The sequence below is a fragment of the Agelaius tricolor genome, unplaced genomic scaffold (assembly GCF_023055355.1).
Source record: "Agelaius tricolor isolate 1412-34295 unplaced genomic scaffold, bAgeTri1.0.p SCAF_29, whole genome shotgun sequence".
Lineage (NCBI taxonomy): Eukaryota > Metazoa > Chordata > Aves > Passeriformes > Icteridae > Agelaius > Agelaius tricolor.
The window spans coordinates 6,945,001-6,964,447 of NW_027269289.1; the positions used below are offsets into that span (position 1 = coordinate 6,945,001).

General features: G+C 46.3%; 1 protein-coding gene across 1 annotated transcript; it reads left to right on the forward strand.

Annotated features, from left to right (window-relative positions):
• Positions 1-8,574: 8,574 nt before the first annotated feature.
• LOC139601004 (uncharacterized) lies at positions 8,575-19,132 on the forward strand. The gene is made up of 12 exons (XM_071449662.1): positions 8,575-9,089; positions 11,588-11,709; positions 12,209-12,257; positions 12,516-12,562; positions 12,693-14,011; positions 14,469-14,574; positions 14,834-14,980; positions 15,834-15,894; positions 16,005-16,171; positions 16,255-16,365; positions 16,698-16,809; positions 17,137-19,132. The coding sequence occupies exons 1-12, from the start codon at positions 8,831-8,833 to the stop codon at positions 17,145-17,147; spliced, it is 2,511 nt and encodes an 836-aa protein (XP_071305763.1). The 5' UTR covers positions 8,575-8,830; the 3' UTR covers positions 17,148-19,132.
• Positions 19,133-19,447: the final 315 nt, after the last annotated feature.

Genomic DNA, 19,447 nt, shown 5'->3' on the forward strand with positions numbered 1-19,447 from the left:
GGAATTATCATCCCAGCCTCTGCAGGAACGAGGAATCTCCCCTTCTGCAGCCGGGGAAGGAGGAAGAGCTCAAGAATAATAAAAGAGGATTCCCTGATCACTGCAAACTCATCAAATCCAGGCATTTATCCTCTGATGGGAGCCCACAGCACTGCAAATGCAGAGCAATTTCTGTAACTCAACCCCTCCAACGCCACAAAATCCAAATTATTCCTCTCAGAGCTCAGCAAAGTCCTCACTGCAGCCACCAGCAGGTTTGGCTCCATCAGCTGCATCCCACAGCAGGGTTGAGTTCAGGGCTGAATTTTCCTCTGAATTTTCCTCTCCATCTCCCATTTCAGGTGCTCTGCTAAGAACCCAGCGCTGATCAGCTGAGGGAGCACACACAGGCTGCCTTTGAAACCACAGCAGATGATTCCTAAAGGTTTGCTTGGCAAAGAAATCAGAAGGAGAAAAAAACCCCAACAAAAGAAGGGAAATGTCTGAATTTTTTTTTTTTTTTTTTTTTTTTTTTTTTTTTTTTTTTTTTGTTGTTGTCTGAATAAAAAACTTTCTTAGTGGAAAATGGATTAAATGAGGAACAACCAAAGGAGAAGCCATCAAAATGCTACAGTAATAAGATTCATTCCTTTTGTCTTTCCATCCCTATTAGGCCTCCAAATTTAAACTCTTATCTGGATGTTTGTGCAGTATAGACTGATGAAGATCCCTGTCAGAAAAGTGATTAATAAAAAAGTTGATCCAAAGTTATTTGGAAAGCTGGGAAGCGCTGCATATCCTTTGGGACTGGGGGGATCAATTCCATTTGGGACTGGGGGATCAATTCCATTTGGGATTAGGGGAGCAATTCCATTTGGGACTGGGTGACAAATTCAATTTGGGATTGGGGTGATCAATTCCATTTGGGGTGGGATGACCAATTCAATTTGGGATTGGGGGATCAATTCTATTTGGGACTGGGTGGCCAATTCCATTTGGGATGAGTTCATAATTCCATTTGGGATTGGGTGACCAGTTCCATTTGGATGGGGTGACCAATTCCATTGGGATTGGGTGACAAACTCCATTTAGGATTGGGTGACAGTTCCATTTGGGACTGGGTAACCAATTCCATTTGGGATGAGGTGACCAATTCCATTTGGGATTGGGGTGATCAGTTCCATTTGGACTGGGTGACCAATTCCATTTTGGATGAGTTCATAATTCCATTTGGGATGAGGTGACCAATTCCATTTGGGACTGAGGGATCAATTCCATTTGGGACTGGGGTGATCAATTCAATTTGGGATGAGTTCATAATTCCATTTGGGATGGGGTGACCAATTCCACCCTGGATTAGATGACCAATTCCATTTGGGACACGGTGATAATTCCATTCTGGATTGGAACAGGAGCACCCAGCGCTGGCAGCTCCTCCTGCCCAGGGGAGGTCACTGTTGCTGCACAGAACGGCTCAGACCGGGCAGTTTTAGGTTGAACGGCGCATTTTAAACGTGGAACACCAGCAAACCCCTCCCACGGCAGCTCAGGGCTCCTCTCCTTCCTCATCTTTCCAGAAATCCACCAAAAATCAAGCCCACAACTGCATCATTCCCAGTGGAGCCTGATAATTCCCAGGGCTGCACCGAGGGCAAACCAAATCCCATCCCCAGATGCCTCAAGGCATCAAAACCGGGCAGATTAAAATAATTTCTTCACCTTTAATCACCTGCAATTCAAGACCACACAGCTGAGAAGTCATCCACAATCAACTGCATCTGATCACTGCATTAAAATTAGGAAATGATATCCCAGGGGAGAAGAGCTTTGCTTGGCCTGCAGAGGTGAAAACTCTGGAAAGTTCCCCTCTGAGGGGGACAGAGCCTTCCCAGCAGCCCCACACAGGAGGAATTTCGTCACGGTGCAGCATTTCAGGGAGGTAAAAACAGTCTGGACACGCCACCAGGGAGCTGTGGATCCAAGGAAAACATTTGGAGGTAACCATGGAGCACCAGCAGGGATGAGTCAGGGGCAGGAAATTCTTGGAAATGAAACAATGGGGATCACCCAGCAGGGGACAGGGCCATTGTCAGCCTCACCTGTGGGGTGGAGGGGCTGGAGAAGCCCTGGGGAGCTGGGAAGGGGCTCAGCCTGGAGAAAAGGAGCTCCAGGAGGGACCTTGGGGCTCACCGGGAGAAAAAAGAGGCTCAGGAGGGACCTTGGGGCTCAGCTTGGAGCAAAGGAGGATCAGGAGGGACCTTCTGGATCTGCTTGGAGTAAAGGAGGATCAGGAGGGACCTTGGGGCTCTGCTTGGAGAAAAGGAGGATCAGGAGGGACTTCCTGGCTCAGTCTGGAAAAAAAAGGGGTTCAGGAGGGACCTTGTGGTTTAGCCTGGGGAAAAAGAGGCTCGGGAGGGACTTTTCTGGTTCTTCTTGGAGAAAAGGAGGCTCAGGAGGGACCTTGTGGTTTAGCCTGGGGAAAAGGGGGTTCAGGATGGACCTTGTGGCTCAGCCTGGAGAAAAAGAGGCTCAGGAGGGACTTTCTGGCTCTGGTTGGAGAAAAGAAGGTTCAGGAGGGACCTTGGGGCTCAGCCTGGGGAAAAGGAGGCTCAGGAGGGACCTTTTGGCTCACCTGGAGCAAAGGAGGCTCAGGAGGGACCTTGTGGCTCTGCACAGCTCCCTGCCAGGAGCAGAGGATTTGGGATCTTATCCAGGGACATGAAGGAGAGAGGGAGCAGCCCCAAATTCCAGCAGGGGAGGACATCAGCAGGAATTTCCCCATGGAAAGGGTGGCCAGGCACTGCAAGGAGCTGCCCAAGGAGGTGTCACCTGATGAGGTGACCAACAAAACATCAGGAGAGGTTGAAAAGCTCAATGTAAAGACAATTGTGCATCTCTGAAGGTGAACGTCATCTGTGTGAACATAATCTGTAAATCCCGAGATAAGGGGATGGGGAGTGTTTAAAGGGCTGAATAATGAAGATATAATGAATATATTTAAAATATAAATATAGAGAAAAATGTATAGAATAAAATATAACATATAGAGTAATGAAGATATTTAAAATCCCCGGAGGTGCCCAAGGCAGGGCTGGAGGTGGCACTGAGTGCTCTGGGCTGGGGACAGGGTGGGGATGGGTCGCAGGGTGGACTTGGTGACCCCGGAGGGTTTTTCCAGCCTCAGTGATGCTGGGATTCGTCACAGCGGTGCCCCCTGTGCCCTCCTGCCTTCAGCAGGGGTTTTCAGCTCCCCCAGAGAAGGTTCTGCTCCTTTGTGAAGCATCGCCCAGCTCAGGACACCGCTCCCAGCCACCCCGGGTGACCCCGCGGCAGTGCCGGCGTGGGTAATTAATCAGGGTAATTAATCGGGTGGATGTTTACTCCGAAAGCGTGTGACAAACCCCGCGGCGATGTCACCACCCCCCCTCCCCGCCACCGCCGCAATTGTCACATCTCAATTGCAGCGCTTGCCATGCAAATGGAGCCTCCACATCCCTGCTCTGCTTCCCAGGGGAAAATCCACCCATACCCCACTCCAGTTCTTCATTTTAAATATCCCCATTATTCAGCCTTTTCAACACTCCCCATCCACTTATCTCGGGGTATATTTACGCAGATTATGTTCGCCTTTAGGGATGCACAATTCTCTTTAAAGACGAGCTTTCAAATCTCTCCTGACATTTTGTTTGTCACCTCAGCAGGCTCTGCAGAGCCTCCTCCTGCCTTTCTCCATCAGTGCAAATCGAACCCACCCCCTCCCAAATATGCAAAGGAGGATTTTAATAAAGGAAACCTTTTGCAACAAAGGCTTTTCAGCCAGGTGGGATCGGAGATCCATCCAGAGGGAGAGACAGACAAACACCTACCCCGGCAGAGGCTGTTAAAGTGGGTGTGTGCTCGGGAACATGTAGGAACAAGGGAGCAGGGAAGAGGCAGGGATTCACCCTCCATCCAAAGGCAGAAAAGGAGCTCAAACCTCGGGCAGCACGGCTTGAACTGCACAGGGAGAGACGTTGTGCAGAGCTGCCCATCACAAATCACCTCATTGCAGGGGTTTTTAATTTTTCACTGAGAACTTCAGAGGGTGCTGGTTATTTCTGCTGAAAAGATTACAGCAGGAATGTGAATTCCTGCATCGGGATGTGAGGAATCCATCGGGATGTCAGGAATCCATCAGGATGTCAGGAATCCATCAGGATGTCAGGAATGTACAAAGGAGAAAAAAAAATCCCACCCCAGAACAAAACTGATGATGTGCTTTTTCCTGCAGTGCAAACCTGTCTTTGCTAAAAGCTCAGCTCTGTTTCTGCCCAAACCCAGCCTGACCCTCACCCCTGCCCCAGGTGATTGCCACTGAAGACCCTCACCCAATCATATCCTCTTTTCTTACACCTTTAATACTTGAAATTTTCTCCCTTTTTTTTAGAATAGAAGCACGGAGAGCGTAAAAAAACACAGAAATCACTAAAACTGTGGAAGATAATGAAAATATTCCACACCCTTGTATAAAAAACACAAGAAAGAAATCACTAAAACTGTGGAAGATAATGAAATTATTCCACACTTTTGTGTAAAAAACACAAGAAAGAAATCACTAAAATTGTGGAAGATAATGAAATTATTCCATACTCTTGTGTAAAAAAACAGGAGAAAGAAATCACTAAAACTGTGGAAGATAACAAAAATATTCCACACTCTTGTGTAAAAAAACACAAGAAAGAAATCACTAAAACTGTGGAAGATAATGAAATTATTCCACACTCTTGAGTAAAAGCCACTTTCCCCAGCCCAGGTTTCACTGGGTACTAAATGAAATAGTTCAGCCCATAGGGAGCTCCCTGTGGGAATCAGCACTGGCTGAAGCAGCATCCACAAATCCTGGAAAGTCATTTTTGGGATCTCCCTGTGCCTGCTGTGCAAGCTGGAGCCTGCCCTGCCTTGGTGGATGAAAGAGGACTCCATGCAGCGTTATTAGAGGGTCCAGATTGAAAATTGCTATTGAGCAGCCAGGGATGGGGCTGGAGGTGGACAGCTCATAGCCAGCAGTGCCTGTTTGCAGAGCCAGGCTCATGGGAGCTGTTTGAAATTAGAGCAACAAAGGATTCTTTCAAAACGCCAGGGACCTGGTGAGGTTGGAAGCAGAACCACAAAATTCCCAGTTAAACAAATACAAAGCCCTGGAGACCTCGCAGTGTCCACATTCCAAGGGGGTTTGTTGGTAGCTTTGAAAATCCACTTCTTTTCTCATGGCTAAAGATTGCATTTTGCCTTCTCTGTGCCACAGAAAGGGCAATTCCTCACCAGATTTGAAAATCCACTTCTCTTTTTGTGGCTGAAAATTGCAATTTTGGCCTTTTCTGTGCCATAGAAAGGGCAATTCCTCCCCAGATTTGAAAATCCATTTCTCTTTTTGTGGCTGAAAATTGCATTTTTGGCCTTTTCTGTGCCACAGAAAGGGCAATTCCTCACCAGTGCAGGTCAACACCTGTGCCAAACCCCAGCCATTCCTGCTTTACTGTGGATGTAATCACAAGTTATAAACAAGAAGATAAAACTATCTCCCTAAAGATAAGGGCTGGAGGAGAATAGAAAGAGGAGCAACCTCTGATGTGATTTACTGGCCAATAAATGCAGTGAGTCACTGCAGTAATTTCCTGTTTGCAGGAGGCCAAATTCTCCCACCTCGAATTGGAAGAGTTCCTGAGCTGGTGGAGTTGGGACTGGAGGAGTTCCTGAACTGGTGCCTTGTCCTAGAGACTTGCACAGGATATTTCCAGGATATTTCCAGGGTATTTCCAGGGTATTTTCAGGGTATTTCCAGGATATATTCAGGATATTTTCAGGGTATTTCCAGGATATTTTCAGGATATTTCCAGGGTATTTTCAGGATATTTCCAGGGTATTTCCAGGGTATTTCCAGGGTATTTTCAGGGTACTTTCAGGATATTTCCAGGGTACTTCCAGGGTACTTCCAGGGTATTTCCAGGGTATTTCCAGGGTATTTCCAGGGTATTTCCAGGATAACACAGGGGTTTGTGGCACTGAGGCTCTGGATCCTGGCTCCAGCTCCTCCTGGACTCGTGCAGTCCATGCAGTAAAGGAGAGGGAATGGAAGGGAAATATTTCCCCAAAGAGAGCAGGAGGTGTCCTGTCACCCTGATTTTTAAAGTTTTTCTAATCCTTCTGATGTTGACATTCTTGTAATGAACTTTCTCACACATTTTCTCTAAATAACTGATTGTTTTGCATTCTTTTATGGAGGAGGAGAAATTGGATGGGCTGTTGGTTTGTCCAGTGTCATTGGAGAGGTGGCACTGTCACTTTTGGAAATCTATAATGTTGGAGTCAGAAATTAAACTGCTCATTTTACCTTAAGAACAGCAGCATCTCCACATTATTTTATTCCATATAATGAATTTATTTCCTATAGTGACTGTGCCCTTAGAGGAAGGGACACCTTGTGGCTGTCTCTGTGTCAGACAGGCAAACACACTCCAAAAGTGAAAATTTCTCTGACAAATCCCTTCCCCTGGGACAAACTGAGGAGGGAACTCACTGCTGGCTCCCTGTGCCTTCAGGCCCTGAGCTGCAGGGATCTCACAGGGATAACGGAGGGTGCAGGTGAAGCCTTGTGGAATTTGCAGCAACCCTGATGAGGGGAGAGGTGATAAATCTGACTCCATGTTCTCAGAAGGCTGATTATTATATTATATTATATTATATTATATTATATTATATTATATTATATTATACATTACATTATATTACATTACACTATATTATATTACATTACATTATATATTATATTACATTACATTATATATTATATTACATTATATTACATTACATTACACTATATTATATTACATTACATTATATTATATTATATTATATTACATTATGCTATACTAAAGAAAACAGAAAGGATACAGACAGAAGGCTAAAAGATAATAATGACAAATTTGTGACTCCTTCCAGAGTCCTGACACAGCCTGACCATGATTGGCCATTAAGTTAAAACAATTAACATAAAATCAATCAAATAATGACCAGGTGGTAGACAATGTCCAAACCACATTCCAAAGCAGCAAAACACAGGAGAAGCAAATCAGATAATTCTTGTTTTTCTTTTTCTCCGAGGCCTCTCAGCTTCCCAGGAGAAGAATCCTGGGCAGGGAGGACTTTTCAGAAAATGTGATGGTGGCACAGCCGGGCCCCAGCCGTGCCTCTCCCTCACCCGTCCCCGTTCCCAGCTGCATTAATTAAATCAGCAATAATCAGTGGGGCAGGCAGCCAGGGAAGGGCCACTGCAATGCAGATCAGCTCCTGATTCCCTGCTTGTTCTACAAGCACCAAATCTCCTTTGATCAATACCTGAATAATCCTTTCAACATCCCTGAGCCTGTGGTTGCTGCTCCCGGTGCAGAGAAAGCAGGAGATGGGGTTGGCCAGGCCAGGGAGAGGAGTCACTGCCCACTTTAAACCACAGCACAAATGTCATCTTGTTCTTTTCAATCTGCCCCAGAAAGTCTGGCTGCTCTCTGCCCAGGCTGAGGGCAAAGATGAAAAGATGATTTTGTTTGGGATTAAATCTGAAATGCTTTCCAGGGCACAGCCAGGGAAGGAGATGGAACTGATAACATCGTAATCCTTTTTCCAATCTAGCTACTTAAGAGAAATATCTGCTTGTTCAGTTGAAATGGCACAGCCCACAGGGTGAAATACATTTCCCAGGGACATGGGAATGGAGCTGAGATCTGACACTGAGATCTGGTGACAAGGAAATAGATTTCCTATAGGAAGTGTCCCCATTTGTCATGGCTTAACCCCTGTGGCACCACACACCCCACAGTGCCTGGCAGGGTGGGGAGAGAGCTGTGAGCAGGTAAAAAACCATGGTTGAGATAAGAACAGTTTAATAGATGAATACTAGAAGGAAATTAACATAATTTCACTATCAGAGAGATAATTTTATTATAATAATTTAATTATCAGAGAGATAAATAAGTAAACTCCAATTAAAACAATAAACACAAGAGCTCTCTCCAGCTGCTGCCCTGAGACTGGTGCCTCAGTCCCTTAATTTAAATCTTGGGTAATTTTCCTGCAGGATGGGATGTCCCTTTGGCCATGGTCAGCTGCTCCCTCAGGACTCCTCCTGCACCTCCTGTCTGGGAAAATTCCTTCATTTGGGGCAAGCACAGCAGCATCAGTTTGGTAGCAAATATTCTCCTGCTAAATCCAAAACCCAGCACTGCACCAGCTACTGAGAACAAAACTCACCCACTATGCCAGAAAAGCACTTTTGGGAATTCCCAAAACATTTAATTGAGGATCTACTACCACTTTACTCACTTGCACAACTCCAAGTCAGAGGTTGCTTTTCCCTTCCCAGTAAATCAGTTTTTGGGGTTTTTTTTTTCTGTTTCTCACAGCAGGGGGGAAAAAAAAATCAACTTGAAGCTCAGCTTTTTCCTGGGAAAACTCATTTCCTCATCAGCTGCTCAGGTTGTAAGGAAAGAGGGTGGAGCCTTCCCAGGCTGCCATCCTCCAAACCATACCTGAGTATAAAGAGCAGAGCTGCAGCCAAGAAACTCTCAAAAGCTGCTTCCAGTGCCTGCTGGGATCCCAAGGCTGCTTTCATTCTTCCCCTGCTGGAACTTGCTGCTCCAAAGACAAGAGGGAAGCTGGACTCAGCTAATTACATTGGAGGATTAATTACATTGCCACGGTCTCCATGTGATACTGGTTTGATTTTTAATTTTTTTTTTTTTTAACACAACTGAGCAGGGGTTTTTTTTCCCTCCCCTCTTCTCTTTCATCTTTTTCTGCACACACACACAGAGTGGAGATGTTGCAGACAGTCTGCATGAGCCCTGAGCTGCTTGTCAACCAAAACATGAGTGAAGAAGGTGAAATCTGTGGCTACAGCCCAGGCCAGGGATCTCCCCTGCCTGGAGAAACTGCCAGTCCCAAGAGCTGCTTCCAGCAGAGCCCATCTCTGCCAGACTCTGGATTAACTGAGCTGAACGTGGCGAGCCCCAAGATCTACCACCCTCCTCCTCCTCCTCCTCCTCCATGCAACCCTCCAGGGATGCCTGCTGCTGCTGGTAAGAGAAAAATCTTTATTCCCCTTCCCTACTTTGTGCTTCTTGCACCAGCTGGCGGGGCCTGGGGCTCTGAGCAGCACAAAGCAATCCCAGAGATGTTCAGATTCCCCCCACTCAGGCTTGGCTGGATTTTGCTGTGTTCTGCTGCTGAGGTCAGAAATTCCAAAGGATGCCCAATGTTCCATCCTTTCTGTCCATCTCCAGCGCTTTGCTGCTCATTTGCATTCTGAATTGCAAGTTTGGCTCTGAGCTAACAGCAGGGTAATAGATGTGACCTTCTGAGTTATTAACATTTCAAAGTCACAGCAAAGTGTGGCTGGTGAATCACTGCCTTTGCAGAGTCCCTCAGTTCCTAGGAAATGTCTGATCTGTCACTGGAAACTCTTCCCAGATAACAACACATAGCAATCTTACCAGCTTGTTATAAAGCTTCTCAAGATAACCTTTAAAATGCTCTCCAAACAGTAAATAATTCATTGCCAAAACACCAATCTATGAAAAAAAAAATCATTTCTAGAAACAAACTCTGCTTTTGGAGAGTTCAGTGTTTTGATTATTCAGTGATAGGTTAAACACTGAGAAGTGCCAGAAGTCTCAGCACAGAACAACAGCCCCATCTCCATTCCAAAGGCTCCATTTGCTGCTCAGGATGGGGATCGCTCCCTCCTGCTGGAGGGCTGGGAAACAAAATCACGCAACAAGAAACCACATCTTGTGGGGCTGGTTCCCCTGCCAGGATTGCTGCTCTCTGCCATCCCAGGCTAGGAAAATGAACCCACAGACAGCAGAGGTTGGTGTCCAAACAGGAGACAGAGGAGTCCTTTGGCTTTATTCCAGTCAAGGCAGAGGCCATGGGGCATCCCCTGGGGTCTCTCCAAGTTTTGGAGGATGCAGCCTCCTTTTTATCCCAATTTCCAGCCACATTTCCCTTCTCTCTTTGCCCATTTCTGAGGTACTTGAGAGGTTCAGACTCCCCAATACACCTGATACCAGAGATTTCCCAAAGATTTCCCTCTAATGTACAACCCTGCCTTTTAATTTTGAATTCTTATGTAATTTAGGGGTTTTTCCCCATTGGCTGAGGTACTTGAGAGGTTCAGACTCCCCAGCACACCTGATACCAGAGATTTCTTTCTAATGTGTAACCCTCCCTTTTCATTTTTAATTCTTATGGAATTTAGGGGTTTTTCTTCCCCATTGCTTCTTTCATCTCTCAATGTCTAATTTCGTTTCTCAGCAAACCTAAAGTTTATTTGTAAAATCAAATCTCTTTTTCCATTCACCACTCAGTGGAATGCTTCCCATTGTTTCTTTTCTCTCCCAGTGCTGGTTTTATCCACCAGCAGCCCCACAGCTGGTTTGGAAAGACAAATCCACCATTCCCCTCACCAGGAGCTGCTCCATTCCCATCTGCTGAGCTCCCCTGCTTCCCCTCCTGGGGATCCCACACACAGATTTTGGTCAGGAATATTGGCCCAGGCAGCTCCTGTTTGATTTAACAGCACCAGCAGCCTCTGGACCAATGCACCTCTTTCATTTCAGGCTGTTGTGTTGTTTCATCCTGAATTGTGTTTGATCACAAGCAGCTGTTTCTGTTCCTCCTGCCACGAGCTGCAGTGGGAGCAGAAAGTTTCTCCTGCTCTCAGGATCCCAGGCTCTGCTTCCCTTGGAGCTGGGGCTCTCTCCATTGTTCATTTCCATATTTCATTGGGAAAGCCCTGATCTGATGCATGAGATCTGTAATTTTTTAATGGTAATATCTGTTACTGAATGAATTTTAGATGAAGGTTATCCCAGGCAGGGGGACACACAAGGCAGGGATGTGAATGCCAGAGTTACATAAAAGGTATTTCAAAAGCCAATGGATTTAAGCTCCTAATCTGGGCAAGTCTTTCAAGTTTGGGGATGCAGGCACCAGATGCAAGGAGACCTAACACAAACAATCACAGAGCAGCTTGTTTTGACAGAGAGAGAGCCTGTTTGGACAACGAGGTATATTCTCAAGTAACTGTTCCATTTCAGTGCAGAAAATCATTGTTTCACTTTGAAGGACACAAAAACTCCCAAACACACTGAGAGCCACGGGGCAAAGCCACTGGACAGAGCATCCCCATCTTCATTTTGAACAAATTCTGCTCCTTGTTGCACTGATAACAATTTCACAAACCACAGGACAGGAAAGTGCAAAGGCAGATTTACCACAACACAGGAAAATGAGAGTGTGAGAGGGGCAGACACCTAAACACTGCTGACACATTCCCCAAAAGCAAATCCACATTCCCCAAAAGCAAATCCACGCTCTGTGGCACGCAGGAAAACTGAGAAGGAATTCATTGAAGGAGTTACTGAGCAGAGCCAAGGGAGATGTGGAAATTTCCCACAAGTGATGTTGAACACGGGGATCAGAGCCCGTTCCCCGGGCTGCCCTCGCCCTCCCACCCTTCCCCAGCAGCTCAGACAATTGTGTCACTTTCAGCATCGTGTTGTGACTTTTCCAGACTCTGAACTTAGCTCTGATCCCCCTCAGAAGCGCTACATGGGTGTGAGAGTGAAGATGCCAGTGCGGGAACTGCTGAGGAAAATCCGACTGTCCAAAGGCTTGGACCCAGCTCCAGGCAAGGTGAGAAATGCCCAGGGCTGGGAGGGTTCCTGCAGCACCCTGGGGCACACAGCCATACCCCACTGGCTGTTCTGCAGCTGCTGCCTCTTCCAGCCACCAGTGCTTTTAAAAGTGGAGAATAAACCAAATTTCAAACAGAACCAGGGCTGGGCTAGGGGCAGTTCCAAGGCAGTGGCAGCAGGAGCCCATCCATGCCATGGGTGCTGTGCATCATTCAATCAAGGCAAAGATGGCCCAATAAACAGCAAAAATATTGCTCCAGACCCTGCAAAAGCAGCCCAAGGAGCTGATCAACTCCCAGGCTGCTGTAAAGATCCTTTTAAAGCTGCCATGAATGAATTGCCCACTCATGGAAATCTGTTCATCTGCAGCCCCTGCTGAGCAGAACCCATAGCCCAGGAGGCAACTGCACCCTGTTCATGTCCCAGTATTTGCCCCTGTTTCATCTCTCCTCCCTGTAAGCTCCTCACACTGAAGCTGGGTGGTTTTGTCTCCTCAGGAAGCCTCAGCAGTGAAGATGGTAGCCAAAGGATCCTCAGGAAAAACAGGTTTGGAAACGCCTCACTTGGTAACTGAGCCTCCTTTGCTAGCAGGATCATCCCTGTGAGGTACCCAAAGAGCCAGAGCACTCCTGTCCCATGCTCAGTGGTCCCTGCTGGGTCCCTTCCACTCCAGCTGAGCATCACCACCCTGCCTGGCTTATCTGGCTCTTATCTGGGGCAGCACTGGTGGCAATCTCTGCTCTCTGTGTGTGCCTCTCCTCAGCTCTGAACCTTTCCTTCCCCTTTTTTTTTTTTTTTTTCCAGCAGAGAAGAGGAGATCTCACCCTTATACAGAGAAACAGCTTAGACAGGTATGCAGAACACCCTGAACCCCTCTGTGCCAGGCTCCTGGGGCAGAATTCCTGTTCTATCACCCAGGGAGAACAGGACACTTCATGTCTGCCTCCCTCCCCTTCCCTCCTCCTCCTGTTGCTGTTTCAGAGCAAGCAGAGCGCTGGGCAAAGCCCCAGAGGCTTGGAGGACCTCGACATCCTGGTGGAGGTGCTTCAGGAGGATCTGAACCAGAGCCAGCTCGGGGAGGAGCCCCAGCGCCCCGTGCCAGACGGGCTCTGGCAGGGATTCAGCCGGGAGCTGCAGAGCTGCCGCTGGCAGAGCAGGGAGGCACACGGGGGCCTGCAGGGACCAGCAGAGCTTCACCCCCGCTCCTCCGGGAGAGGTTTCCACCCCATGCTGAGGGGACAGGCGGAGCCTGCCCTCCATGGTCAGCGGGAAAGCACCCAGAGGTCCGGCTCGCCTGGGGTCTTCTCCAGGACAGGCGGGAATGGGGGCGGCTGGTGGGTGCAGGATGGTGCCCTGAGCTGCCAGGAGGGTTTCACGAGGGATTCTGCACCCCGGGAATGTCTCCTGAGGAATTCTGCACCCCGGGAATGTCTCCTGAGGAACTCTGCACCCCAGGAATGTCTCCTGAGGAACTCTGCACCCCAGGAATGTCTCCTGAGGAATTCTCCATCCCAGGAAGGTTTCTTGAGGGATTCTCCATCCCAGGAATGTCTCCTGAGGAATTCTCCATCCCAGGAATGTTTCCTGAGGAATTCTGCACCCCAGGGATGTTTCCTGAAGAGCTCTCCATCCCAGGAATGTCTCCTGAGGAATTCTCCATCTCAGGAAGGTTTCTTGAGGAATTCTCCATCCCAGGAAGGTTTCTTGAGGGATTCTCCATCCCAGGAATGTCTCCTGAGGAACTCTGCATCCCGGGAAGGTTTCTCAAGGGATCATCCACCTCAGAAAGGTTTCCTGAGGAATTCTCCATCCCAGGAATGTTTCCTGAAGAGCTCTCCATCCCAGGAATGTCTCCTGAGGAATTCTCCATCCCAGGAAGGTTTCTTGAGGGATTCTCCATCCCAGGAATGTCTCCTGAGGAATTCTCCATCGCAGGAAGGTTTCCCAAGGAATTCTCCATCCCAGGAAGCTTTCTTGAGGAATTCTCCATCCCACAAGGGTTTCCCAAGGAATTTTTCACCCCAGGAATGTCTCCTGAGGAACTCTGCACCCCAGGAATGTCTCCTGAGGAACTCTGCACCCCAGGACACGCCTGCAGTCCCCAGCTTGGCAGAGATGCTGCTGGAGGCTCCCAGGGGCTCTCCAGATGTGGAGGGACATTTGAGGCCGACCTCAAATTCCTTCACCAGGCAGGACCTCTCTGCCCTCTCCTTCTTCCAGTTCCAGCTGCACAGGGAGGAAAATTTGCTGAGGAACATCCCAGAGGAAGAGCTGCTGGCTCCTGATGAAAATGGCAACAGGTTTTACCCCTCCCTCTCTGTCCCATTTTTTGCAGACAAAATCAGCAACTGCACTTTTACTGTAGAGAGCAATAAACCCTTAAACATCCCAAAATTTCAGCATTTTTCCAGCATTAGTATTTTATGCTTTAAAATGCACTCTCCTTGTTCCTTTGGGGTGTTTTTTACCCTTCCCTTTGGGGGCTTTCAACCATTTCTTTGGGGGGTTTTAACTATTTCTTTGAGGTGTTTTTACACCTCATTTGGGGTGTTTTCACCACTCCTTTGGGGTGTTTCAACCATTTCTTTGGGGGGTTTCTACCCCTCCTTTTGGGGGGTTTTTACCCCCCCTTTTGGGGTGTTTTGACCCATCCTTTGGGGTGTTTCAACCATTTCTTTGGGGGTTTCTACCCCTCCCTTTGGGGGGTTTTAACCCCTCCTTTCCCTTCTGCTTGTTCCCAACTGAGTTCTCTTCCAGGCTGCTGCACAAGGCTGTTGCCCAGGGGAGGAGGGCTCTGACTTTTGCCCTGGCCCGAAGATTTGCATCCCTCAACAAGATTGATGAGAAGGATGCAGAGAAAAGGGTAGGAGGGGCTCATTTGCCACGAAAAAAAAGTCATTTTTTATCCCCTGAAAGCCTCTGTCAAACCCCAGCCAAGCACCAAACATTGTTCTGCTGTCCTGGAAAAGAAGGGAAAATGGGTATGGGGAGGGAGTGATGGAGCACAAGTGGGAACAGAACCCCAAAATCCCAACTCCTCACTTTATTATCTAAAAAATGTTGTTGTTTTTAAGCTTTTTTTTGCCTTCCACTGCAACTCTGTGCCCTTCTTCCCTTCTCAGACTGCTTTACATCTTGCTGCAGAAAAGAACCAGCACCTGATGGTGAGCGACCTCATCTCCCTGGGGGCCAACGTCAACGAGCAGGACAGCTCTGGGAAAACTCCCCTGCACCTGTGTGCAGAGAATGGCTACCTGAGGGTTCTGCAGGTAAACTGGGGGCTCTGCTGGGGCCAAGGTGGACTAAAAGCAGCTCATGGACCTCCTGGTGTTGGAAATAACCAAGGGTGTTCCATGCAGCTCTGCTCTGATGTGGCTACAGAGGGATTTGGTGTGGGGGCGTTCACAGGGGTCCCAGGATGAGGGAAGAGATGAGAATGTTGATTCCGTGTTTCAGAAGGCTTGATTTATTATTTTATGATGTATATTATATTAAAACTATGCTAAAAGGATAGAAAAAAGGATTTCATCAGAAGGGTAGCAAGAGTAGAAATAAAATAATAAATAGAAAATAATAAATAAATAATATTTAAATAATAAATAAAAATAATAAAGGAATATAAATTAATAAATAAAATAAATAGAAAATGGAAATAAATAGAAATAAAAGAAAAGAAATAGAAATAAAAAAATAAAGATAATAAATAAATATTTAAATAATAAATAAAAATAATAAAGGAATATAAATAAAGGAATAAAATAAATAGAAAATAGAAATAAGTAGAAATAAAAGAAATAGAAGAGGAATGATAACAAAGGCTTGTGACTGACAGACAGTCCGAGGCAGCTGGGCTGTGATTGGCCATTAATTAGAAACAACCACATGAGCCCAATCCCAGATGCACCTGTTGCATTCCACAGCAGCAGATACCATTGGTTGCATTTTGTTCCTGAGGCCTCTCAGCTTCTCAGGAGAAAAAAATCCTAAAGAAAGGATTTTTCAGAAAATATCATGGCTACAATTTGGGGCTGGAAAGGGTATTTTTATGAGGGATTTGGGGGAGGAAAGGGTATTTTTGGCACTGCCAAAAGTCAGGAATCACCTGGATATTCCTCATTTCAGGTCCTGAAAAGCTGCAAGAGCAATGGGGTGTGTGTGGAAGTGGATCTGCCTGACCACCACGGTGAGAGGCACAGCTCCAGCACGGGGCTTGGCTTAGATCCCAAATCCCTAAAATGCAGATTTGCCAGGGGTCAGGCACGGGGTTTGACTGTGCCATGGTGTCCCACGCAGGTCTGACCCCCCTGCTCTGTGCTGCCCTTGCCCACACTGTGCTGGTGACAGAGCCCCAGAGCTCTGCCAGGGACAGCGGCGCCGGGAGGGTCCTGAGGCTCCGGAGAGCCCAGATCCTGGAGGGGATTCTCTGCCTGCTCCAGATGGGAGCAAAGCCCCAGCTGCAGGTGAGGATCAAGCCCAGCACATCTCCAGCCTGGCTTAAGTGTTCCTGTCCTTGTGCAACCACGGGATTTGCTGTCATCTGCAGGTTCTGCACTCGTGTCCAACCTCCACCCCCTGCCTGAAGCTCGAGGAGAACACAGAGCTCATGTGTTTGCTTCAGACTCATAAAGCCCAGGCACAGGATGTTCCTCAGGAGGTAACCATGGCTGCTTTACACAGGCAATGTCTAATTCCAAGATTAATTTCCAGGATTAGGCAAATATTCAGTGCTTAAAAACAAACAAAAAAAATGTTACATGTCTCTTGTCTTTTACAAGGTCTTTGTTGCCTCGGTCAGATAAGAGTTCCCACCAGAGTGCATGTAATAAATGCAATAATATAACAAGATTTCCATTAGAAATACAGATTTAAAGCCCCATTTCAAGTCACTGAGGTTCTCCCAGAACCCAGCAGAGAGGAAAAAAAAAATAAAATCATTTCAGTGCAGTTCAGCTGGAAATGGACTGTTCTGGTCTCTTCACTGCCCAGAGCTGCAGCCTGCTGGACGCTCCCAGAGGAATCCCCGCTCCCCCAGCTGCAGATAACTCCCCTGGCCTTGGCTCCTTGTCATCCTCAGACCTCCTTGATGTCCTTCTCCAAGGTATTTTGTGGTAGGAGGTGGAGTTCAGGTAGTTGGGGGTTTGTGTGTCTCAGCAGCTGGGATGGAGTGGCTCAGTCCTGTCCCATCCCACAGAATCATTTGGGGTGGATAAAAAAACCCCAAAATCATCGAGATCAAACCTCCACAGCATGGAGCTGCTGGAAACAGCGCTCAGCACCTCATCCCAGCCTTTGAATTCCCTCATTTTCCTTGCAAACCTCCTTCCTCCCCCAAAACCAGCCAGAAAAATGAGGGAATTTCTTCCTGCTTTGGCAGGAACAGCTGGGCTGGGACTGGGCTGAGATTTGCTGCTTTGTTGCCTTGCAGGGAAATGCTGAGAGCCCTCACCACCTGCACCTGCTGGGCCACCTGCTGCAGAGGACAGACACCAAAATATAGAATATTTTATATTATACCTTGAACTGACTGCTGGAAAGATCCCACCTGGACCTAGAATTAAAGAAGCTGATAAATGAGGGAAATCCTCAGTGCAGGTTGTGGCAGGAATTCAGTGTTAGGTGCTCCAGGAAGAATTGCATCTTCATTTTCTCACAGATTTGTGCTTCTCTGCTCAGGTCTGAAGCTCTGATGATTTTTCATGCAGGTGTTTAGCCCAAGAAAAAAGATTTTGACTATCCAGGGTTTAATCTTGGGGTTTCAGCCTAAAACTGATCTATGCACTCCAACATTCAGATAGACTGAAAATCTCAGTGATTTTAAACATGAGCTCTGGGAATTCAGAGCCTCAATATTAAAAATATTTCATATTTTCTGCAGTCTGGCCCTGAATTTGGCCAAGGCTGGAGCGGTCACACTTTAAAGCAGTCTCAAGGTGAAGTCCTTCCAAAATCAAGCATCGTGCTGAGCATGTTTCTGCAACAAAAATCAAGCTTTTTATTGATGCAATCAGAATTTTGCACCCTTAGTGGATTGTAGGTGAAGTCTGGGACAAAGTGTTTCGAATCAGCTCCTTTCCAACTGATCTAACAGAGAATTTTACCTTTATAAAATTTAAATCTAGAACAGCTCTTGAAGGATCACTTCTTTAAACAAAGCTGGGAGCACAGCAAGGAGCTGAAATGATCCTGCACTGCCAGAAAACCAAGTTATTCAGCAGAATTATTATAAACTAGATAAATTTTATTATTTATTACTTCTTCCCAGACTTATTCTCGTTTAATTTTAACTTCTGGTTGCGAGTTTGCTGGTTTCTATGAAACTTCCCTGTTTGCTACATAGGGAGCAATTCTACTTTTACAGAACCTAAAAGCAAAACCAAAAACTGATCCAGCAGCTCCTCACGTGTCTCCTGTGGAGGAAAATGGGAGATTTCCACGTGAAACCACTGCAGGATCCAGTGTTAAGTACTCAGCATCTTTGGGGAATGATTTTAATGAACCCTTTGCATTTGTTTCTTGTGGTAAAAAAAAAAAAAAGGTTATTTTTGTGTTATGGGGTTTCCTTAAGTGTTAAGCTCCAAGAGCTACATTGCACAAGGTGAATTAACTTGGAGAAGTGGCAGTGTTGAAGTGAATTCCAGTGGGATTTGGGTCATATCCTATGATTCTGATGCCCTGAACAGCTGAAGAATTCTCTTTTGTGTTTCCTTTAGCTTGAGTGAGACGTAATAATTCATAATCTTTCAGTATTTCATTAAAAATTCTATATATTATATGTTATTCTCATGAGGAGCTGCATAACTCATCCACCTCCTTCCAAAGCTTTCCCTTGTGTTTTAATAATCTTAAATATTTTCTTTTTCCCTTTTTGTCCCAGGTTTTATGGATGTTTTTCCCCTCTGAATATTTCTCTCTGTCCCTCCACCACTGCCCATCCTTCCTTCTGTTTGCATTTTAACTCTCACTGAACTTTTTATTCATTTGAGGACAATTTAGGAAGAACTTCTGGGTTAGCTCAGCTTCCATTTGTGGGATTGAAGGGTCAGACCCAGCTCTTTATTTTCATTATAAACCAACCCAGAAATCCCACATCACAAGGGTGGAGCAGAGTGAGGAACAAAGAGAAGAGCAGCCATAAACATCTTCAGGGGAAAAACCTGAATTTTCTCACAGTTTTTCTTAAAAAAACCCATAGAAAACTCTCATTTAATAATCCAACATTAATCTTGTAGTCATGGGAACCATTCAGGTGAAAGGACAGGAGTATTAAACTATTGTTATAGATATCATTTATTCAATGTACTCAGAGATGAACTTGCTTCTACAGTATATTCTACCACAGTTATCCATTAATTGCATTGTTAATTGCTTTACATTGTTTCATGCTCCTTCCTGTCAATAAATACATTTATTTCATGCAGTAACTTGGTTTTTTTCTGTACTCTTCTATTCACACTAAGCTCCCAGCAGAAGGGACACCATGGAAAAGGCAAATTAAGCAGAGCTTGGAAGCTGAGAAGTGTGGGAAGGTTTTGTTGTTGGTTTGGTTTTTAGGGTGGCAGAAATCCTCCAGTGCCAGCAGTAACTCCAATATTTCCCAGTTCCAGTAACTCCAATATTTCCCAGTTCCAGTAACTCCAATATTTCCCAGTTCCAGTAACTCCAATATTTCCCAGTTCCAGTAACTCCAATATTTCCCAGTTCCAGTAACTCCTGTCACTCCAAGGGGAAACAGGACC

Excerpts from the sequence above, each read along its gene's own strand:
- LOC139601004 (XM_071449662.1), top strand. The coding sequence starts at position 8,831 with ATGTTGCAGACAGTCTGCATGAGCCCTGAGCTGCTTGTCAACCAAAAC. Across the intron at positions 12,258-12,515 it reads AGGATCCTCAGGAAAAACAG|CAGAGAAGAGGAGATCTCAC; the intron begins GTTTGGAAACGC and ends TTTTTTTTCCAG. Across the intron at positions 15,895-16,004 it reads GGATCTGCCTGACCACCACG|GTCTGACCCCCCTGCTCTGT; the intron begins GTGAGAGGCACA and ends TGTCCCACGCAG.